At 39.6% G+C, this 26,297-nt stretch overlaps 1 protein-coding gene across 5 annotated transcripts in view; it reads left to right on the forward strand.

Annotated features, from left to right (window-relative positions):
* Positions 1 to 15,256, forward strand: part of NOL4 (nucleolar protein 4) — a 190,158-nt gene extending 174,902 nt beyond the window's left edge. For all 5 annotated transcript variants that reach the window (XM_064654042.1, XM_064654057.1, XM_064654048.1 and 2 more), the window contains 3 exons: positions 3,570 to 3,750; positions 7,552 to 7,632; positions 13,309 to 15,256. In XM_064654042.1, the coding sequence (XP_064510112.1) occupies positions 3,570 to 3,750; positions 7,552 to 7,632; positions 13,309 to 13,502 (456 nt within the window). In that variant the 3' untranslated portion in view covers positions 13,503 to 15,256. The remainder of the gene's footprint in view (positions 1 to 3,569; positions 3,751 to 7,551; positions 7,633 to 13,308) is intronic.
* The last annotated feature ends 11,041 nt before the right edge of the window (positions 15,257 to 26,297 follow it).

A 26,297-nucleotide genomic window follows, 5' to 3' on the forward strand; every position in this document is an offset into this window, starting at 1 on the left:
AACAGTGTATGTTCCATGTAGTTAGGTCAAACGTTACTAAATGGTTAGTTAATGGTTATTATTAAATGAAAGTATTTTTAAAATAAAATTTTAAATAAATAAGCCTTTCCAGTGTAAACATTATATAAGGAGAAACAAGAGGTGCTGAATGACTAACAGAGAATATTTCAAAAATCTCAGTTCTCAGTGGAATCAATCTCAGTGGAACACCACTATATTTAATTTCTACATTAGTTTAAAATCAAAGGCAATTCAGATGAGAAGAAAGAAGAGAATGATTCTGTGAAGAATAAATCTCAGGTATACAAAAGTGAACACGATATTCAAATTCTCTCTCCCCGAGAGAAAAGGACCTGGCTTCTTTATCCTTGGTATGACTGCAAGGAAAAATGACACAGTTTTGTCTTTTGAAGTACAAAACATTTCCAAAAAATGCTTAAGTCCCAGAGGAATACATGAAAGGCAACACCTAAATGCCTAAGACTGGGCTAATGGTTCATAATCTTACCAGTAGGGCTGACACCTAAGCCTACCCAGAAAAATTGCCAAAAATTCTACCCTGCTTCTGCATTTGGTTATCCTGTAGTACTGAAGTAAACAGTTAAGGATCAGATTTAATGTCTGAAATGTATGGCAACTTATTCATCACTTAGGGACAGTGATGAATAATTTGGTATTGGTATACTCTTTAAAAATATATGTAATATTTAGAAGATGCCTTTTTTATAGAGGTGGACAGATTAGAGTTCATACGTAGAACCAGGAGTCCGGGGCTCAGCATCGTCTTTGATCCCTTTCACCTCCCTGAGAAATGCCTTCCCCACCACCATGCCTGGACTCCACCTCAAGCCCCAGCCTATGGCACACTGTGGTGTCGCACAGGGCTGCAATTACTTCTCTACAAAGATCCCCCTTCAGCCCCACAGCTCCAACCTTGGATTCCTGGCTTTAGAGCAGCTTGTGAAATTTGTGTTAGGGAGTAGCTGGAAGGGAGCAGGGCTGGAAGCCTCCCAGGGCAGCACTTCTGAAAGGGGACTGAGTCATGTTCCCATTTTGTTTGCTATCTCTGTGTCCCTATGAATTGTGCACTTCTTTCTACACAGTGGCACAGCTTCAGCAATGACTCCCACCTCAGTTTTGCTTTGAGCCTGGTTGCTAGGAGATGGCAGCTCTGAGTTCAGGTCCCCTCCTCACCACAGCCAGCAGAGACCTTGCATCCCAATTTTTCCGCCTCTTCACCATGTACTGCAACAAGGAGCCAGAACTCTTGTCTCCCACTTCTTGGCCATGTGCTCTGGCACGTGGGCTGGTGTGCACCAAGGTGCACCAAGCGCCCTTGCTGTGTCCTCCAGCCAGGCTTTGCATTCTTTGGTTTGTTGGAAGCTCAGTGCATCCACTCTGCAAGGAACTCACATTTAGGGCTTCGGTGCACTGACTAGAGGGGCTTTGGAGGGCACAGAAGTTCGGGGACAGCAGATTCGTGGGTGAGGATGTCCTCCTGTGAGGATAAGGAGACAGGCCCTGAGATACTCTGCTCAGCTGTAGGAGTTATTCCTGTTTGCACTGCGCCCCTTGAACACAGTTTAGGTCTTGATAAATTTGAAGAAGATCCCTGATTGATCTGAAAAATAAAATGAGGCCCTGAGTGAGCCTATGGCAGGAAGTATCATCTAGTTTTAGACATAAGGATACAGAACATCTGAGTCTTGAGAGTGCTAAAGTTTTGGACCATGAGTTAAGCTATGTTGCCAAGATAGAGCTTTGCTGCATAGCTTATGAATATTCTCAGAGAAAATAATACATTTTCTCTCATAAGAGGCAGCAATGACCTTTGGAGATAAAAGGTAAATTATATTAAAGTTGAATTTCTGGCAAAAATATGTTGCAATTCTGGCCATTTGTTTAAGATTATTATTACTTAAGAAAATGCTGAGGAGACCACTTTGGCCAACTCTCTTAAAAATGCAAAGCTTTGCCTTAGCCTGTGTTAGTACCCAAGAGGCCCCATTCTTATTGTTTATGGAATTAATTGTCTGATGGTTCAGTGTTCTTTATTAAATATTAAAATTTCTCTTAATAATATACATACTTTCTGCTGTCAATTGTGCCTAAGTCTCTTTCACCAATAAATATCTGCAAGACAGGGGTGTCTTCAACTTGGAAAACTTGGTAGTGTCTTATTCGAGAGTGGAACCAACAACTTATAATGCATATAGGAAAGTTCCTTCACAACCCTTTTTGCTTCAGCACGAAGACTGGACACTGTTTGAACTATCTGATCTCTCTAAGTAAAAACTGTAGAAAAGGTTTCAGATATTTTATAGCATTCTTAATATATTTGGTATATTTAGCAACCATAAAAGGGTTGTGCAGAAGACAGAGGCATAAAATGGACAAAATCTTACACAAAGGGAAGATAATTCTAGCAGATCTTTTTTTTTTCTTCAGTTAACTACTCTGGAAAGATCTTTTAAATACAGATCTTCCATAGAGCCATTTTATTTAAATCACTGAAATATATTTTCATCAGATGAAAGTGTAAAATCAGACTCATAAAAAAAAATCTAAAACTTAAAGAAACAAAGAAAATGTTCAAATACATTTGCAGACTAAATAGAAAATCTGGCACTCAGGTCCCTGTAGTGGGATGAGCAGTCACACACTGATGGTTTTCCTTGTTTCCAACCACTAAAATGCATTAAATCTTCTCTTAATGCTTTTCTTTTTTTTTTTTTTTTTTTTCACGTGTCATTACTAAAGTTGCCACAGGGGCATTCTGTGATAATGAGTGGAGGTAAGGCGCTCTAAGCAGTAGCTACAGTAAGTGCAGATGGGGAAAAATACACTCTCACCTGAAACATCATCTCCTTTAGGGGAAAATTTAAGGGTTGTTGTGCTATTCTGTTAAATATTATGTTATCATCTAAGAGGCAAATGCTCTAAGGGAGCATTGAGGAAAACTCACGGTGTGCAAACATCCACGGCTCATACACAGATAACAGGTAGAAGCATCCCTACCTTTTGGCCTTTGTGTAGAAGGACACTCACTCAGCCTTCCCCAAACATACGAAGTGCTCTTTTATTCCATTCCTCTGTTCCTTCTGTCATTTCTGAGACCGATACATCAAAATAAGTAGTTGGTGCATTCTGTATTAGTTTATCTTATTGAGAAATATATGATTCTCTGACTTGGAAGAGTCACTCTGGTACTCAGGAAGGAATGACTTTTTCCTATCCTTTCCCACTGTTTCTGGACAGAGTTGGCTTTTGCAGAAGGCTGTGAGCTCTTCAGTGAGAGGGTACATCTTCTCCATTGAGAAACAGTATGGTTGGCTTGTGGAGCACAAATAAATGAATATTATCAGGTTTTTAGGAAACCTCTATTCCTGCTTATTTCCATCGTTTCTTTTCAGCTGATATTTGATCAATCAGAAACATATCTGTGCTTGTTTACCATGTATTATACTTTTCTGAAAGCAATAGATGTAGAGTCTTAACAATGGAAAAGACTCTCTCATGCAAGGTAAAAATGTAACAATAATTCAAAACCTTTCCTTGTTTTTTTGTAGGACGAGGCTGCTCCAGCTGACAAGCAGTACAAACAGGAGCCAGCCCAGGTCACTTACTCAACATCAGCTGTTTCCAGCACACAGGAGGTGTTGTACATCAACGGCAACGGGACCTACAGTTACCATAGTTACAGAGGACTCGGAGGAGGGCTGCTAAATCTCAGTGATGCTTCTAGCAGTGGTGAGTTTCTTTACAAAATGTGCCTGTGTGTATATGTGCTCATGTGTATGTTTCCCCCTGCTGTACAAAAAGCTAGTCCAAGGGGTTCAATATCCATAGGCTATTATAACATAATGAGCAGGAACAGAATCCCGCGAACAGCTACTGCTGAGCAAAATACTTGCTCACTGCATGCTAATCTCCTTGCAGTTTCAGGGGAATATTGCACAATAGGGCAAGACTGAACCATAAGTCTCCAACATGGCTGAGTAAAAAAAATGCCAGGTTAGACCTTCAGTTGATCTGTGTGACTTTATGAGAACTTACACTGTCATTATTGTCCTTGCCTATGCTGATCACAAAATGAGGCCAGTAGTTTCTTTTTGGCTCAAGTTTGAAAACGCTGAACTCTATATTGTGTAACATAAACGAATTGATGTAGATTTCTCGTGTGGTCTCACCAGCTACTTTAGTTTACTGCAGATAAGGATCTGGCATACCAAGTGTTAAATGAGAAATCAGCATATCCATTTATACTCTAAACTAAAGATGATGCAGGTAAAATATGTGTCACCATGAGGTTGCATGCCCCCTGAAAAAAACACTGGTGTCATTTATTTAGACAACATTCCTTTCTTCTTACATTGACATACTTTTGTAACAAACAAATTTAAGCAATTTGTAGTATTTGTTTGAAATAGTCCTTCATATTGATTTCATACAAATTGAAAGCAATACCCTTCTGATAAGAAGGGTGTTGTCTCTCTGTCAGAGAAAAGTGATTACTCTGGAAACCTGGTGGTCTTTTGCTTCCAAGAACTGTATTTAAAAAAATATCTCAGAGGATGGAGAAATCCCTGGATTTTTGCACTGGCTGATCCCTCTCTGACTGACAAGAGTGCCTTTCCAGGTAGATGGGCTGACAGGCAAGATGGTAATTGTTCAGCTACAGCCTCTATATTCAGCATGCTCAGCAATTTTCAAAACGCTGTCAGAGCTGCCTCCTGCAAGGAGATATTGGTATGCAGTGTCCTGGGGACCTTCAGTCATGTCTGCTTCCTCACCCCCTGCCCCCAAAATTCTCAAAGATCTGTGAATGATTTGCTTCAAGTTTGCAACAACTTTTAAAAAAATAATGTTTTAGTTGTCAAAAGTCTTTGACTTAAAGAGACTGAATTATGATTACAAGTGTTTCCATACGCTTGAAAAGCACATCTGAGGTACCGAATATGGTCTCTGATCAAATATTTTTCTAAGAGTAAGACAGGCTATGGAAATCTATTGTTTTGCAAAAACGCAAAAGAACTTTAAAATTGTCTTTTACATTGTGACCAGAGAGGATCCGAGCCAGTTCTCACTGAAAACAGTTGGCATTTGCCCTTTACCCAACTAAGAGTAGGATTAAACTCCAGATGTGTTACTTGTCAGCAAAAGCCATCAATATTGTCCTGGTTTATATAATCTTAAACTGTGAGGAAATGGAACTGTGTCTGTATACTTGTTTTTCCCTTCAAACATCTTGTAATAGGATACATTTTCATAACTCTCATTTTTCAGTGAATTGTGGGATTTAGGCAATCTTCAGCATACAGTTTTAAAAAATGATGTACAAATTAAACACTACAAATTAGTGTTGCAACTTTTTCTTTGTACTTTTAACATAGACAACTCCAGTATTTTTTCACAATTAAAGCTCAAGATAGGTTTGCATACAGATATGCTCAAACTTTTCTTTTTCCTTGCCTTTCCCTACTTGTACTGGAAAATTTTGTCTGTATGTCCTCTTACTCTGGATGACAAGTAAGTTCTATATGGCTGTGCATAGTTGGAAGGTTATGCAAAGGTGTCTGTCTTCTCTACAGGGATCCTACAGGATCCAAAGTACTTAAGTGCCACGAACCCAAAGTCTGTGTGCCAGGACTTCAAATCAGTTGTTGATGGTAACAGTTTAATGAGGTTGCTGATTTGTGACCCACTTGCCATTTCAGAAAGATCATTAGGAAAGTTGTGGAAAGGCAACTCCATCAATGTCTTAGTTTCATTGGCACAAAACCAATCAGTAACCAACCTAATTATCTCTTAGCTATTGAGGGTAAATTGCTCTGGCTCTGGTAGCTGGTTTCCCTACAGGAGAAATGGGAAGACTTGGAGGCCAGTTCTTTGGGACCTGTCAATCCTCTCTAATATGTCAATTTCTAGCTAAGAGGAGTGGATGGAGTTGCAATTGAGAGGGATAACCATTGCCCACCTGACAGACCTCACAGTCTCCTCATTACACTGTTTCAAGGACTCTTCTTCCAAATATGCAAGGCCATTACGATAGTTAATGATTTACTTCTCTGGAGAACAGGATATTTGATTGCAAATTGTTTTCAATACCTAAGAAGTAACTTAAGAACGCATTCCCTTTCCAATATAGTAACCTATCAAATGTTCTTGTCACATTTACAGATGTTCTTCTAGTGTAAAAATAAATACACACCACAGTCAGAAAGTGTGTATAAACAAATATGGTCTGGTTTTGTGTATCTGCTAAAACAGAAAAAAAGTTGCAATAGCTATCTAAAACTCACTGCTTGAATACCTATTTCTGGACCCTCCCTGACAGTACTGTAATAAGTGTGTCCAATTAGCTCTTCATCTAGTAGTCCAACTGATGCATGTATTTTGTATTCTGTGACTCATTTAATTTGGTTATTTCCTCTCTATAAAGTTCATCGCTACCCTGATCTTACAGACTTAGCTATCTGTTCGCCCAACTGTTTGGTGGCTCTGGCTCAGGGACCTTTCTGTGCCTGCTGTTGCAGTGCTTCCCTCCGCATGGGGAGGTCTGTCCTTCCACATGGCTAATTACAGAGCCATAATTAGCTACTTACACAACTGTATGGGGCAAGCTTTCATGCAACTGCTCAATATGAGCAAACAGAATGCAACAGCTTGTACAGTGACCCCACCTTTATTATGGGCTGGGAAAAAACACAGAAGGAAAAGCTTTGGGCTTATAGCACCAAGGTGTCTTTTCCCCTCCTTTAAACTTTTTAGGCCAATCCAGCTCAGCTGGAAACCTTCAGCAAGCAGTCTGTGGGTTGACAGAATCCGTCAGCCTGTAGATGTTAAAGAAGAGCTGCTCTTTGAGAAGGGTGGATTTCCACAGCTCTCTTTAAGGCTAATGCAGTTCCTGATACAGAACTGAATGGAGAACCTCCAAGGTGGAATAGTTCAGCGGATGTAAACAAAATTTGCTCGCCAGATCCTAACCAGCCACAAAGGCTGGCCCCCCTCCATCACACCTGGACTGAGCTTGGAAGAATGCCCAGCTTGAGGGCAGGAGGGTGAGGACAGGAGATACTGTTTGGGAGCAAAATCTCTTGCTGCTGCCAGGAGCTGCTAAAGTCCCTACATGCTGCCTCAGCCTCTCCTGATGGAGGGGGGGGGGGGGGGGGGGTTGGCTTTTCTCCCCATGTGTTTCTGCTCAGGGGGTCTCTGTCTGCCCTCTCCTGATGACTGTCAGCTGTCAGTACTCTCCAAAGTCATGTTGGGCTTCTTGGAGTAATGTTTTTCACAGCCACTTCAATTCCTGAAGTACATTTTCTTTAAGAGGTGTGGAAAGTGTTTCTGCTGCCATTGCTGGGTTTCTTGAAGGTGATTTGGGGCTGTTTCTTTTGCATAATTATCTGGTTTTCTAGGCAGAAATATCAGTCATTTCCCTTTGTGTGTGTAAAAGGAGGGTGTTTCAGACTCAATGTCAGACTGGCCTGGCAGGACATGCTCTTGTGTCATGGTAAGACAAAGCAGCTGTTGTGTCTCCATTTCTCTATACAGATCTGCAGCCTACCTCCACCACGGCCGCAACTCAGCACTGCATCCCTGGCACCACAAACGTCCAGTCCCCTTCCAGCTCAGGTGAGTCTTCTGGTGAATCCAAGTATGTTCACACCACAAGCAAACCCTGAGCCAAATCCTCAGCCTCCTCTCTCACTGGCAGGCCTGTGGACCATGACCAGTGGCCCAGTGGTCCAGCCAGTAGCTGCTGGACTCCCACCCCTCCCTGCTAAACCCACAGGTTGGCTAGCCAGGTTGAATGAGATTTTTGCTGTGGTTGCTCTCTCCACCTCTTCTTTATACCTCTACTCTTGCACAGTCTTCTGTGTTCTCAGATGACATCAGGGCAACGCAGCTTGTCTCTGGCACAGCTGGAACCGAGAGCATGAAGAAACACAGAACAAGAGTAATAGAGTTAGGAACCTGGGACAATGTGTTTAATCTCATTTTAAAAAAAGACAAAACATGGGGTTGGAAGAAGTTAAATGGTTTGACCTATGTTTTGGCAAAGGTGAGAATTTCTTGCTGGGAAATGCTGGATGAATACTGAATTAAAATCTTTCCCGGATTCCTCTTTCTCCTTCCTCATCCTCTTCAAATTATTAGATACATGGCACATGCAAGTATTAGTCTGTTTCCACTATATATAGGAGTGGAAATGGAATGTCTGTGGATACATTGGGCAGTATCCTACTTTTCTGCCTCTGCGCAAAGCTGAGGAGACAATTGTTAAGGTGACACAGGTATATGGCACATACTTAAACCCCTGTGGTGGATAGAAAGGATCTCACATAATCATTTAATCATAGACCAGTATTTTTGCAGATCATTGAAAATGAATGATGTTCAGTCGCTGTAGGCATTTCTGTGTTTTCATATCTCTTTCCTCAGGCAAAACTAGCTGAAGGTGTGTTTTCCAGAGGGAAATGCATAGAAGGGAGAAAGAAGCTTAAAAGGTCCAATTCATTAATCCCTCTTTTCTTGATCTCTCCCGGCACTTGAAACAATACTTTTAGGAACATCTGCTCTGTTTGAAGGCAGGAGGAAAAGAAGCATTGACAGATGCATAATATCACAATGAAACATTTGTGCTATAATAAATACATCTGATATTGAGAAAAAGATAGCATACTTTGATAGTTTTTTTTAATTTAGTTTTCTTGGAGTATATGGTAATGTAGTATATACTCCCTTCTAAAACCACTCATGGGGAAAAATGGGGAGAGGAGAATAGGCGCCATAGAAAAGATACATACAAAAGATTTCAAAGCATGGGCAAATGTATTTTTTCTATAAATAAGTGTCACTGCTTTTTGCATCTTCATTGATGAAAAAGGTTGCTTAACTATTAATGAAAATGTAGAAGCACAGATGCTTAAGCACATAAAGCTTTTTTAAATTATTTTTTTATTCTACATTATTATCTACAATAGTGATAAGCATTTTGAGAGTCACTGATGCATTTATTATTCTTTCAGTAGTTGTTAATTATGAGATTGGTAGCTACTCAGTGACAACATACAATTCTTAAGGGAATTTTGCTGAGACAGTTGATAGTGTCTAAGCAATCAGTATCAGCACATCTACATCTGACCCATATTTTGGAATTTGATATAAATCACGTTGGTAATGAGTAGTGCATGAGGCAATAACTAGTTCCATTAAAGTCTTGCAATTTACAGAAAAGCCATTTGTTCCACAGTGTATTTAATGGCAGACATTCTTAGCAGCTAATTTGATAAATGTTTGTCTAGCACACGAAGTGGGTTTTTAGTTTTATATTCATCTTGATGTGGCTCCAACAAGAACAATTTCACCTCACAGGGGAAATTAGGTCCTTGTAACTCAACAGAGGTAGTAAATAAAAAATATTCCCATGTTAAAGTGTCAATAGGGTGGCCTGAACAAGAGGCAGAGCAACAATACTTTAGTCTTCTGAAAGAGTATAAAAGAAAGGATCTATCTCAGCAATTTGTTTAGCCCACTGCTTGGGAGAATGTTGTGTTGTTATGAAAACATGGGAGCTGACAACTTTGCATTATAATAGTATGCATGAAGAGTAACAAAGAAAGAAAATGAAGTTTCCTGTCTTAATCTCTGTGATATATGATTAATCTTTGCTTGCACATACAGACATTGTGGAACCTGATAATGTTGGCAATCAAGATTTTTAATTGCTGTGAAGTGCTCCAGAATAGGAAGCAGTATGCTAAAATGTGCAATAACACCTTGGAGGAATCTGACACTGCAAAATTCACTACAAAAATATTCATATTACCCTCTGTATAAGTACACACTTCCTTGTTCCTGTGAGGACTGGCAGCTTAATAAATAATGTTAAGTACATTGAGGAAATAGTAAAGATAGTTATTAAAAGAAATGAAGTGAATTAAAAGAAGAAGTGAAGCTCTTCAGCTTTTTCCAGATTTAGTCATCTGGAGTGACGGCCTCTAGAGATAGATGTACATGAAGTGTCTACCTTAACTAGCTATTTTAAGCCTTCTAGAATAGCTGTGATTTATTAGTATGGTTAAGGAGATGTGGTAGATGTGAATAAGGTTTAGGTTTCTGTGTTTCAGTGGTTGATTTTCATAAAATTACATATAAAAAAATCTACACTATTAAAAATAAAGTGCACTTATTTCTTATTTTCTAAGTGACTGATGAAGCTACAAATAAGTTATAGCATCTTAGTATTTAGCAGCCTGGACAATCTTTGAGAATCTCTATTACTGCCGGTGAGTGTCTCTCATAGCTGTTAAAAGCTGAGACCAATATAATACATCCTGGGACTAATCTCTGAGTGAGATATTCACCCAGATATAAAGCTTAGGCTCTCATAGGCAAGATTTAAAGGTGAGATGAAGGGGTCATGTAACGCAATTAAAAGAACTAAAATCCTTATCCCTACATCAAGCATGGCTTGGTCTCTTTCTGTTCAGCTCTCTGCCAGCACATGTAGCTTCCCTTCCTGAAAAATCATGGGTGTAGTCAGTGTCCCAAAACCATAGCCATGGAGACTTTTCTCTCTGGGTGAATTTATTTGCTTTTTTCCTCAGGGGGCTTTTCTTTGAGGGGAAGGAGGACAGCACTGAGACATGTTAAGTGCAAAGCAGGAGTTGGGGAATGAAGTATAATCCTATTTTCCTAGTATATAGAAATAAAAAAAACCCCAAACAAACCAGCAAGTAGTTTGAAGTAGCTGAGGTAAATTAAAATCTGAGATATCATATTTCCTTTGTATACAAGAGCTCTGATACAACAGAAATCTCCCAGACCAATGGTTTTGGGTCTTGACTGTCTCTTGTGTATACACACTGCTGTCCAGGTATTTCTAGTACCTTCAGGGATGCAAAGATAAACATTATGAAGAGTTAAAAAAATTTTCCTCATAATGGTTAATCCAGACATCTAGGAATATAGGGCCAGAGCTTCAGTTTGGGACCCTGTAGGCTTGTGAGTACTTCAACTGTTTTGTGCATGCTGTACATCTGGTCTTCTCCTAGTTTTCCTTTCAGAGCAGTGTTTTGAGTTACCAGCTTTGTAAGGAAAACCTGAGAGATGTAACCGAGAACATTTCCATGAATTTTCTACCTATAAGTGAAATAAACCAATATCCTATCTCTTTACTTAAAATCTGATTACCAATGAGAAAAGCCCTTCAGGTACATCTCATAAAAAGATACGCTCTGCTGAAGAAACTCTGTTCTGCCAGTTATTGTATGTGTGTGTTTTTGGCTGTTACATGAATGAGAGTCAAGGAAAGAACATAAAAGTTAAAGTAGGTTCATATGGAGCACAATGCCCTCAATATGTCAGTGGTAGCTTTTTCACTACCTCCTCAATAAATATAGAAGTCTTTAATGGCTTCTTACAACCATTCAGTCCAACTGCCTTTGTGATTTGTATACCATTCTTTTCTGTGCTGGGTTAGGATTTTACTTAGAAATATCCTCTGAGCCTCTTCACACTGTGATGGTTTTCCTGCAGTGTGCGGTCACATCGAAACAAATTCACTGAGCTAATTGTCCTTTTATTTATCCTTTGTACACTGGAAGTCATTTAAAAGTCAGTTCATTTATGCCAGTGTAAAACTGGATAATACAGTTGTAAGGATAAGTGCTGCTCATGCTAGTTGTATAGTAGGAAGCCAGATCTAATAGGACCCTTTCTGTTTGAGTAGTTTCTTTTCATAGTCCCAGCTCTGCTTTCATTCACTCAAGGGAAGATTTTTCATTAACTTCAGTGAGTCTAGGGACAAGAATCTCTGCATTCTTTGTGGTCTCGGCTGTACCTCTGCATGAACATAAAAGAAAGTAAGGTTTATGACTAGATCTTAAGCTTCTAGAAATCAGACTTTTCTTTCCATTAGTGCTTAAGACTGTGAGTCTGGTTTTGAATCTTGTGATTTAGTGGCATTATTTAGGAAAATTTCCAGAATATGAATTGGTGTCTTCTGCATTTCTAGAGTTGAATGTGCTAAATTTTTAAATTATTCCAGTCTTTTCTGGGAAGCCTTGGCATTGACATATGTTGTCCTAATCAAATTGAACAGTGTAATTTTTCTCATAGGAAAACAAGATGCGTTGCTCTGGATAGCTAGACCCAAATTTCCAGGAGAGTACTAAGATCAGGCTAGTCTGATCTTCTGCCTGCCAAAAGTATAGGTTTGCTACGCTGTCAAAATGAATGCGCAGTATTTTCCAGACTTGCGCATAATATACTGCTTGATAGGTATACTTGCCATCTGCATCCTTCTATGTATGCTTTAAAAAGTCCTCAGTCCAATTCTACCTGTCCAAGTTTATGCTCTAAGAAGAAAAAATGTTTAAAGTGGAAAATGCAAACATTTCATAAAAGCACCATGCATCTTAGCTGGTTAATAACTGATCAAGCAGCCAAGGAAATTCCACACAAAGCTGAAGTTCACGATGGCAGATTTTTTACAGATCACAGTAACCTGCAGACTGCTCTCAGGACTGCTTGTCTTCTGCATGCAGCATACATGGTTTTGAGAATATTCTGTGAGGAAAAGTGCTAAGTATATTGCTGTAAGCTGCCAATGCAACACAGTGATTGCTACAGACTCTCTTGTCAGTGTTCCGGCCTTACAAGATCCTTGCAATATATTGCCAGCTGTATGCAGCCCTCACAGATGATAGTGTACTCCTCACTGTAGCAGCCAGATTGTCACCAGCCTAATCTCATTCTTGAGCAGCTATTTATGTAAGTGGCGTCAGGCTAGTCATGTGAATGACCATTTATCTACGTCTGCGAGGGATTCACGATCTGGTCGCATGCTGATTGAAGCATAAAATAGCTATCTAGAAAACATAAGTTTGATCTTCTGTGATAAAAATTGCAAGTGTACAAATTGCTATGAAGTCTACAATGGCAGTTGGAGCTGGGGGAGGCACAGGAGACGAACCTTCTGCTTGCTCACCAGCATCAGATCCCAGGACAGTGCTGGGGTGCAAGTAGCTTACTCTGTTAGGATACCCTCCCGGAGGGTAGTTTTCTGCTGCAGCAAGACTTACTCCTCATGTTCCAAAAGTGGGGTCTGTGATACATAAATATAAATCTCTGTGGTTCTTGTCAAGGCAACTGGTAACAGAACAGTTATTGCTTATTTCTCCTACTTCTCACTGACACTCAGCTGAGAGCAGATTTTACTACTCTGCATCTGTAGCTACAAATCTGTGAAATGCCTCTGACAGCAGATCTGAAGCTTCTTTTCTTTTCCTTTGCTATCTGCAGGTCCAACAGATCTCAGTATGAAGAGGCAATTAGCAACCAGCTCTGGATCCTCCAGTAGTTCAAGCTCTAGACCCCAGCTGAGTCCAACTGAAATAAACGCAGTGAGGCAGCTTGTGGCAGGGTATCGAGAATCAGCCGCATTTTTATTGCGTTCTGCAGATGAACTGGAAAACCTTATTTTGCAGCAGAACTGAGTCATGTGACCTTCACACCGGCCTGGTCTTATCTCAGAATTTCCACTAATGACATTTTGATTTCCCAGAGCACACACTTCAGTTACTGCACAGTCTTTTAGGAGAGTTAATTACCATATTGCCACACTGTTCTTGATCCATAAAGTGATGTGTTAAGGTGCTTCAAGTGAACTTCAACCTCTGGTATTTCCGAGGTACTTTACTGTGTCCAGCCTATTGCTTTTGTTTTAGTGTGTCAGCATAAATATCGAAAAAGTGGCTAGAATTAACTCATTCTAACAAGTGGAGGAAACAGAAGATGCTGTGATGGTTTTTCAAAAAAGTGGTTCAAGATCCAAGTGCAATATTAGTGGAATGTGATACTGACTCATTGGACTTAAAGCTGCAGTATATGGCAAAACATTGCCAAATGTCCTGTTGCTACAGGGCACAATTGCAATTAAAAGGATCTTGTATTTTAAAAAAATGTAATTTTTATAAAAAAACAAGACAAATGATTTTTGTTTTCATTCAAGATTTTTCATTTTTACTTTGGTAAACTTTTTCACTGGTCCTGAAAATGTTTTGAGGAGCTATTTTAAGTCCCCCTTTCCTCTCTTGAACCCCCAGCTGTGCCCTTCTCCCCAACTTCATATTCTTTCTACAACGAGTAACTCTTGATGCTGGATAATTCCTCCCCTGTGTACTGTAAATTGTCATCTATGGAATACCTTCCAAAAAAAGCATGCATTCCTGCATTCATACCATTCTCAACTCCATTCTGTAATATATTGCAGCTTTATTAGCAATTAATAAAGAGTTGAGCATTTTTTAAAAAAGACATATCGTTGACAAAAAAAAAAAGATAAATTGATTTCTTATGGTGAACTCATCTAACTCCATGATCACTGCTGCTGTCTTATACAAGTCCCTCTAGTTGTGATTGGATGTAGATGATGAATGTTAAGAGGTTGCAAGTGACAATCTGAAAATTTGCACTCTTGTGTGTATTTATTTTTTTTCCTTAATTTAAACAAAATTCTTACCAAGGAAGGTCATTGACACTTCTGGTATAATTTGTATAATTCCCAGGCCTAGCTAAAACCTGTGCAAAACTGTAAATGGATGCAGCTGCAACTATAATAAAACTATTCTCTCCCCTTCCCCACTCTTCCCAACCCCTCTATTTCTTATTTTATAATATTGATTACACATTAATGGTGTTTTCTTTGTGCACTAAGGCAGGCTTCTTTTTAAGTATATAGAAAAAAGTACTTTAGTTTATGCTTACTGTACTATCTGTTCTATTGTTTAGCTTTTGTTGAATAACAAGTTTCTTGTGCATTCCTAAATTTGCCTTATTTCATGTACAAAATTTTATGTAATTCCGTTTTTGACAATGAGTTTAAGGCATCAGTGATATTTTATATCTACTTGTTACATATAGTTTTCCAAGTAATGACTGTGATTGTGACCAAGTAATGTGCACTTTTTCTTGTAACTGTGGACATTGCTATGCTTTTTTTTTCTCTAGTGTTTCTAGAATTACTGTTGCTTACAGTTATGTAAAAGAAAAAGAACTTTTGTGATACTGTTGGTGAATATTAATGTGAAAAAGCCTATGAAATATGAGTATTTTGGAGGTACATAGATACACAACCATCTCTAAGTTGTGGACTGATGTTCACATATTTAAATGAGAATTCAAAACCTGAGGGCTGGAATCATTTCCTCTGTTTTGTTTGGGTAAATAAACAGATTTCTGTGTTTAAATACATGATTGTGAAACATTGTAACATTTAAACTGAATAGTATTTGAAGATATAACTATTATTGTCTTTCAACAGGGAAAAGGGCCTTCTGTCCAATTTATGCAGATGCTCAAACATCATTTCTCAAAACTATTGAGTAAATCCAGTAGGCTGATCTAGCTGGAGCTTTGTATTGATGAAGAATTTCCTCAATAAGAGCAGAAGTGGGTGGTCTATAAATAAGGAGAACGACTCAACAACATTTTATAATTTAAAGTTGGCTGGAGGGAACATTATTTTGTCACTCCACTTTTATTCTTAAAAATCTATTGGATGTCTTTTAGACATAGAGGCACCTATTCTTGGATATGAGAATATCGCTGCAAATTCTTACTAGTTGCTACTCATCACCTGGGAGGTGTGTTTGTTCCTAACATCACCTCACCATGCTCGTGAAAGCTTACAGCTTGTCGCTACCAGAGATGTGAGGTTGCCTCAACTTTTCTCTCACCAGGCATTCAAAAGCCTGTTGAAAGCCATGTGCCTTTTTCCTCTCTTCCACTTTCAAATATTTACACCTTCTTCTGTCTCTTGCATGCCAGGAGGGGATGAAGCAGGTACCTTGTGCCAGGTCACTGTCTTGGCCTCATCCAAAGAAAAGCTCTGGCATACATCTTCCACAGAGAAGACTGACAACTATGCCTAGGTTTTGAAGTTTCCTTAGTCCAGTTGTGCAGGGCATTGTGCCTCGAACTGCCAACTAAGTAGCAATCAGCAGTTTGTCCAAGAGGCTGTTTGCCAGCCAGGAAAGCCTCACTGTTTTTCAAGCTGTCTTGCTAAATCCAGATAAAGCCAATAAGCTAGACGATGAAGCAAGAAATTTGCTTCAGTGTTCTACCTTCTGGCTGTTCTTTCTTCTCCCTCAATTACTCATTCTCTTGAGGGAGAAGTAGGAAATTGGGGGTCACCATACAACCTTTGAGGTCTATGGCTAGTCTCTCCTTTTCTCCTGCTCCCTTCCCAGCCTACTTTGATAGTTCTCCGAGTGTGTGTTCTACAGTATGTCTTCTGCACGTATCCTCTTCTTCATGCCTTCTCTGAAATATTAAGGGCCTTCTTCAATTATAGGAGCAATTGATGTCCTCCTCAAAAGTCTCATACAGATACTCAACAGTAACAGTATCCTCAAGTGGTTTATCTGTGCCAAATTCCAGCAGACTGATGGAGTTCTTACTCTACAGCTCTTTCCCTCTCTAAGTGCTGGGTTTATTCATCTCTTCTTTGGAACGATCATAGAGATTCAACTATAGTTTTAACTTCCTCTTCTTCTAGAGGGTAGTGAATTTCAGGCCTATCCTATGAAGAAGAGACTGTAAATCTCTGTCCACTTTGGGTGTGCAAATCTAGAGCATCGCAATTAAATTCGTCTCCTGAATCCAGGTCTCAGAGCCACCTAATCTGTCTGCTTTGAACTTTCTAAGGCAGTAAAGGCACAAGGGGAGAAGATCTTGCTCCAACTATGTATTTAGTCAGATACCCAGCAATAACCTCAGAGTTATTTCTTTCTCTTATCCACATCTTCTGTAATCAACACCTGATCACCTCAGCCTAAATATTGCTGTTAGGATAAGGCCAGTTCCTTCCAGCATGGGCATGTCCCCTGAGTGCGCAAGCTTAAGGCTGCCTTGAGAAAAGCATTCTCTCCCTGATTTCCAGGGTAGTTTTCATTGTTAGGGCAGGCCACTGTGGATAGTTTCCTTTGATGCAACTTTGGGTTGTGAGAGTGGACAATCTGACCAGCTTATCAGCTAACCAGATTTGTTTACTGCTTTTGATGCCAGCTGGGAAACTGGAGTCAGAAAACATGAAAAGAGATCTGGAGCCAAAATTTTTTATCCAGATTGGCACCTTGCTGCCTGTCATCGAAGGAGAACACCACCGTACCAGCCATGATGAGTATCAAAAGCCACAGAAAGACTATATATAGGTAATCAAGTAAGTAAGTAAGCAAGTTTTGACATATTCTAAAGCTGCCCATCCTGCATGGAGAAGAAATTTCCTGAAAGATAGAAAGCAGATGAATACATACATGACTGTGGTTATAAAAATAACTGGAAAGCAATTGACTGAATATTCTTGCTGTAATGATCTGAGTTCCTGATGAGTACAGTTTAGGTGGAGGTAAGTTTTGTTGGTAAAACTCCATTGAAATAAGGAACAATTTAATATCTCTCAAGTTCCTAGCACTGTGTTAAAAGACTTGCTATAAATTTCTTGAAACTCCTCTGAATTTGGCTTTGAAGGGCTTGTGAGGCATTCACAAGGAAGACATATGTTTTTCTATATAAAGAAAAGCTGATCTTGGTAGATCCTGGAGTTAGGAGCTAGTCCCAACTCCAACCACTACTGAAAAATACTTACCAGCACGTGAAAAAGAGTTGTGAAACAATGGCAGAAATCAAGCAATGACATACAGGTGGTTACTGGATTAAATATGTAAGAATATAAAATTTCTGTACTAGACAAGGTCAGTTGTTCACAGCCTGGTATTCTGTCTCTGATAATGTATAAAAGAGATAAAACTATGCCAGATATAGCAGACCAGAGGAACAGAGCAAGCACTTAGCAAGAATTTCTAAATGCACATCCATGGCCTACAACAGCTTGAAGATCCAGTGGGTTGTCCTTGGCAGGCAGGTAATCACTCACCTTCTCACTCACTCCCCACAGTGGCACAGGGAGAGGAGAGGGAAAAAATGAGGGTTGAGTAAGTGAAGAATGAAAAAAGAAAAAAAGAGATGCAAAGGCAATCCCTCACCACTTCCCACCAGCAGGTCCCCAAGAAATGGCTACTTTGGACACATACCTCGCCACAGTTCCCCCCACATTTTTGTTGCCAAGAATGAAGTCATATAGTATGGTATATCATTAAAAAGTATCACAAAAGAGAAATGAGTTGCTTGAGGAGATACAACCTGTGAATGCCTGGGTCTGTTGACCCCTTTCCATTGTCAGGACTAAATCAAATGTTGTGGAAGAGGGTACAGAAATGGTTTTTTACCCCTACCCAAATTAACTGCTTAAATCTCTCTTTCACCACTGAATAAAGGAGCACAAAGGAGCTGGAAAGGTTGTAAAATTACTAACTGCTTTGTGAATAGAAACTTTATGTTGTGCCACCTAATTCAGTTAATTTGTCCAAGTATGGAGAGAGATATTTTATGCAAAATTTTTTACTCCCTTTCCTAATGATGTGTGGAAACACAAAGGAAGAGTTCTAATTATTGTGACTATATATATATAATTTGATTTGTAAGTGCACCTTTGCTGTGGTAAGCCAACTATAAAATTATGGTGTAAGGAGAGCTGGGAGAAGGATCCAGCAAATGGATAGGCTTGTGGTTTTCTTGACTCAGCAGGGAGGTAGATTACAGTAGCTAATTAAAAAGAAACAGTGTTACCAAATTTTCAAGGTTTTCTAGAAGAGAACTTTTTAATTCAAGTTTTTCCTAATGCTCCCCTGGAAAATTATGTCATTTAATTTTTCCCTTTTTCCTGCAAGGCTACTGTTTTGTTATTGTAGGGTTACTAATGAGTTCTTGATGCTGGGGTTTTTTTTACACTCAGTCACAACACAGTGAAGCACTCATAGCAGGAAAAGCAGTAGGAAAAACTAGAAAAATAGGAAGGACAAGTATTATTAATATTCCAAACGTGTTTCTTTAACTGTTTGAAATTAATTTTATTTATGGTTGCCAGCTAACAGTGCTTCAGCACCACAAGCTTGACCTATTTATTTCCTCTCATATTCTGTAGCAGGGAGGGAAGGATTTCCTCTGTGGAGGAATAGCTTCTAGCTGAGAAAAACTCTTACTGCCCTAGCCAGCAAGGAACCTTATCAGCAATGTTCCTTGGCTGCCCCTGATATTTGAAAATTGCAAGCTCCAAGGGATGCTTACCTTGCAGACCCATTTTCTAATAATTAGAGGCATGGGCTAATGTCTCTGTCCAGTCTATTTATACTATATTAAACTATATATATAAATCAATTTCAGCCATAAATAACAACAAAAATAAAATTAGGGATTTAATAGAAATCTTTAATATCCAGCAAACAGTTGGAAAATTTAATTGTCTCAGTGTAAAGTATAAAATTATATGATTTCTCCTTTTTAAAAAATTACTATTAGTATTGTTTGTTTACAGTACCAAGAGTTCAGATTTCTTCTGCTATGTGGGGAAATCTCTACAGTGCAGACCCACCTTTTTGTTTAGACTCAAGGACTTGATTGACTTGTTTGGTGTCCGAGGCAGCACATCCCATTTAGTCTCCCTGCCAAGTTCTTCATCACCCTGTTACCTTAAAAACAATGAGGATAAAAGGCTTGAAATCATGCTCCATTGAAAAACTACCACATGATTATTGACTAAAGTTTAATGCTTTGAACACCAAATCATTTAGATTCTGGTAGAATCATATTATCAAAGAATGGTTTGGGTTGGAGGGGACCTTCAAAGATCATTTGTCCAACCTCTCTCCATAGGCAGGAACAAGTTTCACTTGCTTGAAGTCCTGTCCAACCTGGCCTTGAACACTTCCAGGGCTGGAGCATTCACAGCTTCTCAGGGTAACTTTTTCAGTGCCTCACCACCTGCATTGTAAAAAATGTCTTCCTTATATTCTACATAAATTTACCCTCTTTCAGTTTAAAATCATTGCTGCTTGTCACTACAGACCTAGATAAAAACTTCCTTTCTGTCTTTCTTATATAGTGGAAGGCTGCTCTAAGAGCCTTCTCTTCTCTAGGCTGAACAACCCCAACTCTTTCAGTGTTTCCCCATAAGGGAGGTGCTCTAGCCCTTTGACTGTTTTTTTTGGCCTTCCTCTGAACCTCCTCCAGCAGGTCTGTGTCTTCCTCGTATGGGGGACTCCAGAGCAGGCTACACTTTTAATGAGGCAAGCAAGGATACAACTGTCTTTCTGGGTCGCAAGTGCACATTGCTGGATCACCTCCAGTTTTTCATCCACCAGTATTCCCAAGCCTTCTCCACTCTCAATCCATCCATTCCTCAGTCTGTATTGATATTGAGGGTTGCCCCGACCCAGGTGCAGGACCTGGCACTTGACCTTGTTGAGCATGATGAGGTTAACTTTGGTCCACTTCTGGCATCCAAGAGGAATCAATCTCTTGACCCATTACTAGAATATGCATAGGAGTAGGCTGTTATGATGCTACAGAAAAGCTCTCATTCCCAATGGCCTTTTGGTATTCTCTGTATGTTTGAACTGAGAAGTTTTTGGAAAATCTCTGAGAAATGCTATAGTTCAGGTATTGTGGGCAGTTTGAGGAAGTTTCAGTGGTAGTACAAAAAATCTTCCAGTGTCACTGTCACTGGGACTTCAGGCTGATATTTTAGAACTTGAAAGAGGCTTCCGCTGCCAAGAAACTGAGAGAGAAATGTGGTTACGAGCTGTCCCTCTGTACGTCATGCTAGATGGTACATTTTTAGGATGTAAAGAAGTGAAAATTAGGCTTCTTTGCTTAAAAAGGGCCATCTGCCCATCCTTGTCACTATAAAAGGACACTTTTTTTCTTTTCTTCTGTAGGGGAAAATGAGAATATTAACAAGGATACTGATTTTTTACTGGCCTTCTACTGCTCCCTGCCAATAAGAGGATGTCATTGTTATGGTAATACAGTGTGAATAGCATGACATGATGGCAGAAATCAGTAGACATTGAGTGTTCTAATGAGCACGAACCCCTGAAAGGACTCTGCAGACCCAGATCTGTTCATTTGAAGTTACTTGAGTCAAGACTCAACTCAACACATATTGAATAGTCACATTTTACTCTACTTGTCAACATTTTGTTCACTAAATTTATATTAGTGAACTATTAGAGTTACCTACAATTCAAATCATACAGATCCTGTCCCAGGCTGTGCATAACAGCTATTGAGGCTACTCCTGAATGGAAAAAGGGGTGAAACTTGTTGAACAGAGAGCAGCTCTCAGGCTGAGAGCTTAGAAGATCTTTATAGAAATGAGAAGCATTCACCTAAGCCATAGCTTCAGGCTTTAGCAAACCTCACAAACAGGGTACGATTGCTTACAACCCATCCGCCTCCTGCACAGTGGTCCTGGTTCCCTCTGGTTTATATACTGAGCAAGATGCCATATGGTATGGGTTATCCCTTTGGCCAGCTGGGGTCAGCTGTCCTGGCCATGCTCAGTCATTGCTTCTCGTGCCTCCCAGCCTGCTTGCTGGCGGGGTGGGATGAGAAGCTGAAAAATCCCTGACCCCTACTTAGCAACAACTAAAATATCAGTGTGTCATCAACATTATCCTCATTCTAAATCCAAACCATAGCATTGCACCAGCTACTGGGAAGAAAATTATCCCAGCCAAAACCAGGACAGTTGATTACATATCTCCCATTATAATAGTTCTTCCAGTGATCACAGCTGACCTGGGAGGCTTGCATCAAATACTCTGTGACTATATGTTGCTTTCTAGAAAGCTGACAGCTCTAAGATGAAGGTTAAAAGCTCATTCATTACTGATTGAGTTTCCTTCAGTTCAAAAAAGGGTAAGCATTTGGTTTGGGTGCGAGGCTCTGTGTTCATGCATTGAAACCTGCTCGCTAATTTGGTATGTTCACTTGTAAAATTTAGTTGCCAAGTAGCAGATTCAGCTGGAATGCTAATAAATAGTAAACCACTCTGAAGTGATCACTAGTCATGACAAGCAGGTTCATTGTGGCTTTGCCTTGTTAATATTTCACTATTGTTGAATTCAAAAGAGACCAGACTTCTTCCCAGAGTATTTTGAGATACAAAAATAATGTAGTGATCTTGTCCCATTTCTTTCAAGAGTGACAATATGACATGGTGGAGGTGTGCTGTGTAAACCCCACACTTGTCAAAGAAGTTTTATTACCAATTAAGTAGTTTTGGTTCTGTTCTGCAGATGGCAGCACTTATTGCAGTGTTGTGTTACAGCCAGCGCTCAAGTAAGACTTGGGTAATCAGTCCCTCCAGGTCAGAGGTCCAGAAGAGTTTCTCTGTGGGTGTTGGTGAGTCTGATCTAAGGAGTTCCATCAACTCTTGCCTGACTAGAAGTCACTCATATTTCTCATGGTTAATCCTATATGCTTCCATGGTGCCCTCTTAACCTCATGCTGTATTTGTTCTTACACTCTCCTGAATTTGCAGGGCTGGGGTTTTCACTAAAAGAAAATGCATATTCTTAAATATTTTTTCTTCCATCTGTCCTGAGGAATCCTGTTGATGAGGCTCCATTTAGTTTCTCATATTAACCCTCTAAGAATGTAGAAATTCAGCTGTAAACACAAATGCCTTAAAAACACAGGATATCTTCAAAATATGGATTACAAAAATCATTAAAAATACCCAGATGGATTTACAAGATCCCTGGAGCTTGGAGTAAGAACTTTGCTGCAAACATGAAGCAAGAGTAGACCAAGGAATGTTTATACATTTCTAATAAGATTTTGCACTTCAGTTTTTCTTCCCTCACTGAATAGTAACAGGCCCTTTCATGTAATGTGATAGGGATGGTTTTTTGCAACTACAATCTTTACAGGGCTAAGATAAATATTAAAAACAAAAACAAAAACAAAAACCAACATCAACAAAACAACCTCAAAATGTTTTAACAGATGCCTTTATTGGGAGCAGGAGAGATGTATTCAGAAGCCATCAGGCCAGCAACTGGATAAAGCTTTAAAACACGTCTACTTTACTTCTCTTAAATTGCAACATGCCTGTGCAGGCAAAGGCTTGAAAACTAAACAGCTAAACATGTTGTTTGGAATTTGGACCCTCAGATGCATGAATGGATATCCATGAGCACTGAGTACCTGCAGCTCTGCAGGCTTGGTACGGGGAAGGTGAGAGAAAACGCACGTCATAAAGTAATTTGCAGCACCTCTGAGTGGACATGTTCCTAGTAACCCCAGGCACCTTCTTGACTATCTGACATATTACAGTTCCTTTTAATTGATTTCCCAGAGTAGACAGCTTTTTTTTTTGTTCACCCAAAAGGATGAAACCAGAGTCATCCCAAAAACGGACATGGTGAGAGTGTGCTTTAATGTGTGACAAAAACACCTGTGGACTGCTCTTAGACACAGCAAATGTGTGTAGCATTCATTTTGAATATCTTTCTTCAAAGGAGAGGTTATAATTAATTCCTTTAGAGGATGTAATTCTTCAGTCACTTACCTACCCCATTATTAGCATGTCCCACTGAAGGGCAGGTACCATTCTTGGAACAAGAGGAACTGATATATTCCACAGGCATCAAAAAGTAATTTTTGGCACAATGACAGGGGTTTTAATTTGCAGAACTCCCAAAACAAGGAAAGTAATGTCTGTGTAATAGCATTTAGCAAATTTAACCACTCTTTTAACCACTGACATCCAATAATTTCAATAAAATTCCATAATTATTAGTGTTTATTTAACCACTTTATCTCCTACTCCACCAAGAATTTTCACAGATTGCTGGATTATGACACCTACTGGTAGAGATAACCAAAATAAATACATGCAGCTCCTTCTGAATAATGAAATAGATGGTTCTGCCAACACTGGGATTTTTGTTTCCCATTGAAGGGATTACTGATGTAGGTACATTCACACCACAGCTTGGAAAGGGAGGTGGTGTGTTTAAACATGACAGTGTCTGCAGTGGGCAGGTGTAGCCCAGATCAGTGTGGCCCAGGGCAGTATTGCATACTCTGCTCCTGTGCCCTGGAGTCCAGAGAAGCCACTTCATTTTAGCTTCAGTTAAAGGGACCGTGTAAAAGACACCACCCCTACCTGAAAAGTATAGCTGCTGGTTTAGCCCAGGTCTTTGGAAAACTCATCATGGGGAAGCAGCTTTTACAGTCATGTTCTACATATGCTGTTGTAGGTAAGCTTTAATTTCTTTTCTTTGGGGTGATGTAACAGTCGATGGACTATTCTGAGAATGCTGGGGATGGATTAAAGGTGATGTGAAGAGAAGCAGTAGAACTGAGCTTTTAACCCTTTTATATGGTTATCATCATCAGAGTTTTTGTGACTTACAGACCTTCTCACCTTATATCATCCACGCAGAAAACAGATTTGTATGAACTAAAACCAGGCACTGATGGGTTGAAATTAAAATACCATATTTTACTATATCACTCCATCAATAGCTGCAGAATTTTACAAAATGTTTTTAAACCGAGCAAATTTCTGGCATGTGCACAAAACCCAGGATCTTTCCATTTGCTGGTGCTTACTCTATTGGACTCTGACCTTTCCAACTCAGACCCATGCTCATGCTTATATTACCACCTTGAAAGCCACCTGCTTCCCTAGTGTGTCATTCCATTATTGAATAGACTTTCCCTATCTGACAGCACACTGGCAGCACTTTCATTTCTCAGGATATGGTTTACCAGTGAGCTATTATCTATGTCTACTCAAGCTTTTGAGATCTAGCGTAGGTTTTCTCCTCTAAATATATTACCGCAACAATGTCACTTATCAAATTGTCATCCCTGTTAAGTCCTTCCACTGTGCATAAATCTATTTGCACACTGCACAAAGCAGAATCAAGCAGCTTTTCCATCAGTTTACAAGCTGTGTGTCTGGCCAATACTTCATAAATAATTTTATGTCACACAAATATGAATGGGAGCTTAGGTATATGGAGAGAGAGAGGAAGAGAGAGAGAGAGAGAGAGAGAGAAGAGCAAAAGGTAGTGAGGATGCCAGCATTTCTCATTTGTTGTTAGCACATGAAAGGAACTTTTTCCCTATTGCGGCTTCCAAAGCAGTAAAACAGATGGCACAGGTTCCCTGTAGAAAAAGTACCTTTTGTTTTAACCATTTTTGAAAGCTCCAATTTGAGATGCCAAAATATTTTTTTCCCACATGACCATCCCTTTAAAAGCTGCGATTGTATCTTGGCTGCATTCAGTTGCATTTCACCTGGAAGACTTTTTCAGTGTGTGTTTTTGTATTAGCTAGAGAGGCTCCTAAGCAGATACCCCAGTTTTGTCAGGGAGGAAAATGCAAATTTTATGGTTAGATCCTTTTCACTGCAGGCTCACTGGTTTGTGCACAAGAAAAAAAACCAAACCACCACTTCCTTCACTTGTATTTTCCTTTTGTAAATGAGGCCTTGCTCTTGGACGTTCCTTTAAAAAGCAAATTACCTCTCACCTGAGATAAGACAGTGGCAGGAGTCTTCTTGTTATGTCAACCTCTCCTGAGGCCTGTAACTGGTGTATTTACTATGCACTGCAGCCAACAGAGGCTGAGCCAGGAAATTTGTCTCCTAAATCTTTGCAGAAAGAAATTGGTTTTCTTCCATTAATTTACAGCAGATAAGGTGATATCTAAGACATGTTTTTCCTTGAAAAAAAGCTTAATTAGGTAATTATGGTTGCAACTCCACTTCCACTGTCTTCTTTCCTCCTGGGTAAAATTTTGTGCCAATTCACACACACAAGTTAGTCAAAAGTACCTCTCCAAAAAACAGCTTTTTAGTTGTTTTGTGGTTGTGAGGAATCCTTTCCCAATACCGTTCCCTATAGTAGTGCTCTTTACAAGCTCAAAGAACAGCTTGCAAGTTCAGTGAACCACCCATTTTACACCGTCTACATCCCCATGCACTGGCATCACATCCCTAAACCTTAACAGAAAAGGCAGCTGCCACTTTGGATGTCCTGAAGGTCTTTTGAGCCTGGAGCAAAGCACCTGCCTGGACTCGGGGGTCGAAACAGATCTAGGTATAAACAACCACGAGCAAAAAAAAAAAAAGGAAACAAATTCCATTTACACATCTACATTCAACTCTGTGTAAAGACTGTGTAGGCTGCATTTATATTTGATTCACTAATTCTTCCTCTTCTTGTCAGGGATTTCCCTGGTTAGTGACTTAGTAGCCCACCAACCAAATACATACATGTGCTCCTCTTTCTCACCTTTTCCCTCATGTCTGGGGCAAGAGGGAAGGGACTTTAGGAGAGACGCTCAGTTCTGTGTTCCCAAACTCAGAG

The sequence above is a fragment of the Pseudopipra pipra genome, chromosome 1, assembly GCF_036250125.1.
Source record: "Pseudopipra pipra isolate bDixPip1 chromosome 1, bDixPip1.hap1, whole genome shotgun sequence".
Taxonomy (NCBI): domain Eukaryota; kingdom Metazoa; phylum Chordata; class Aves; order Passeriformes; family Pipridae; genus Pseudopipra; species Pseudopipra pipra.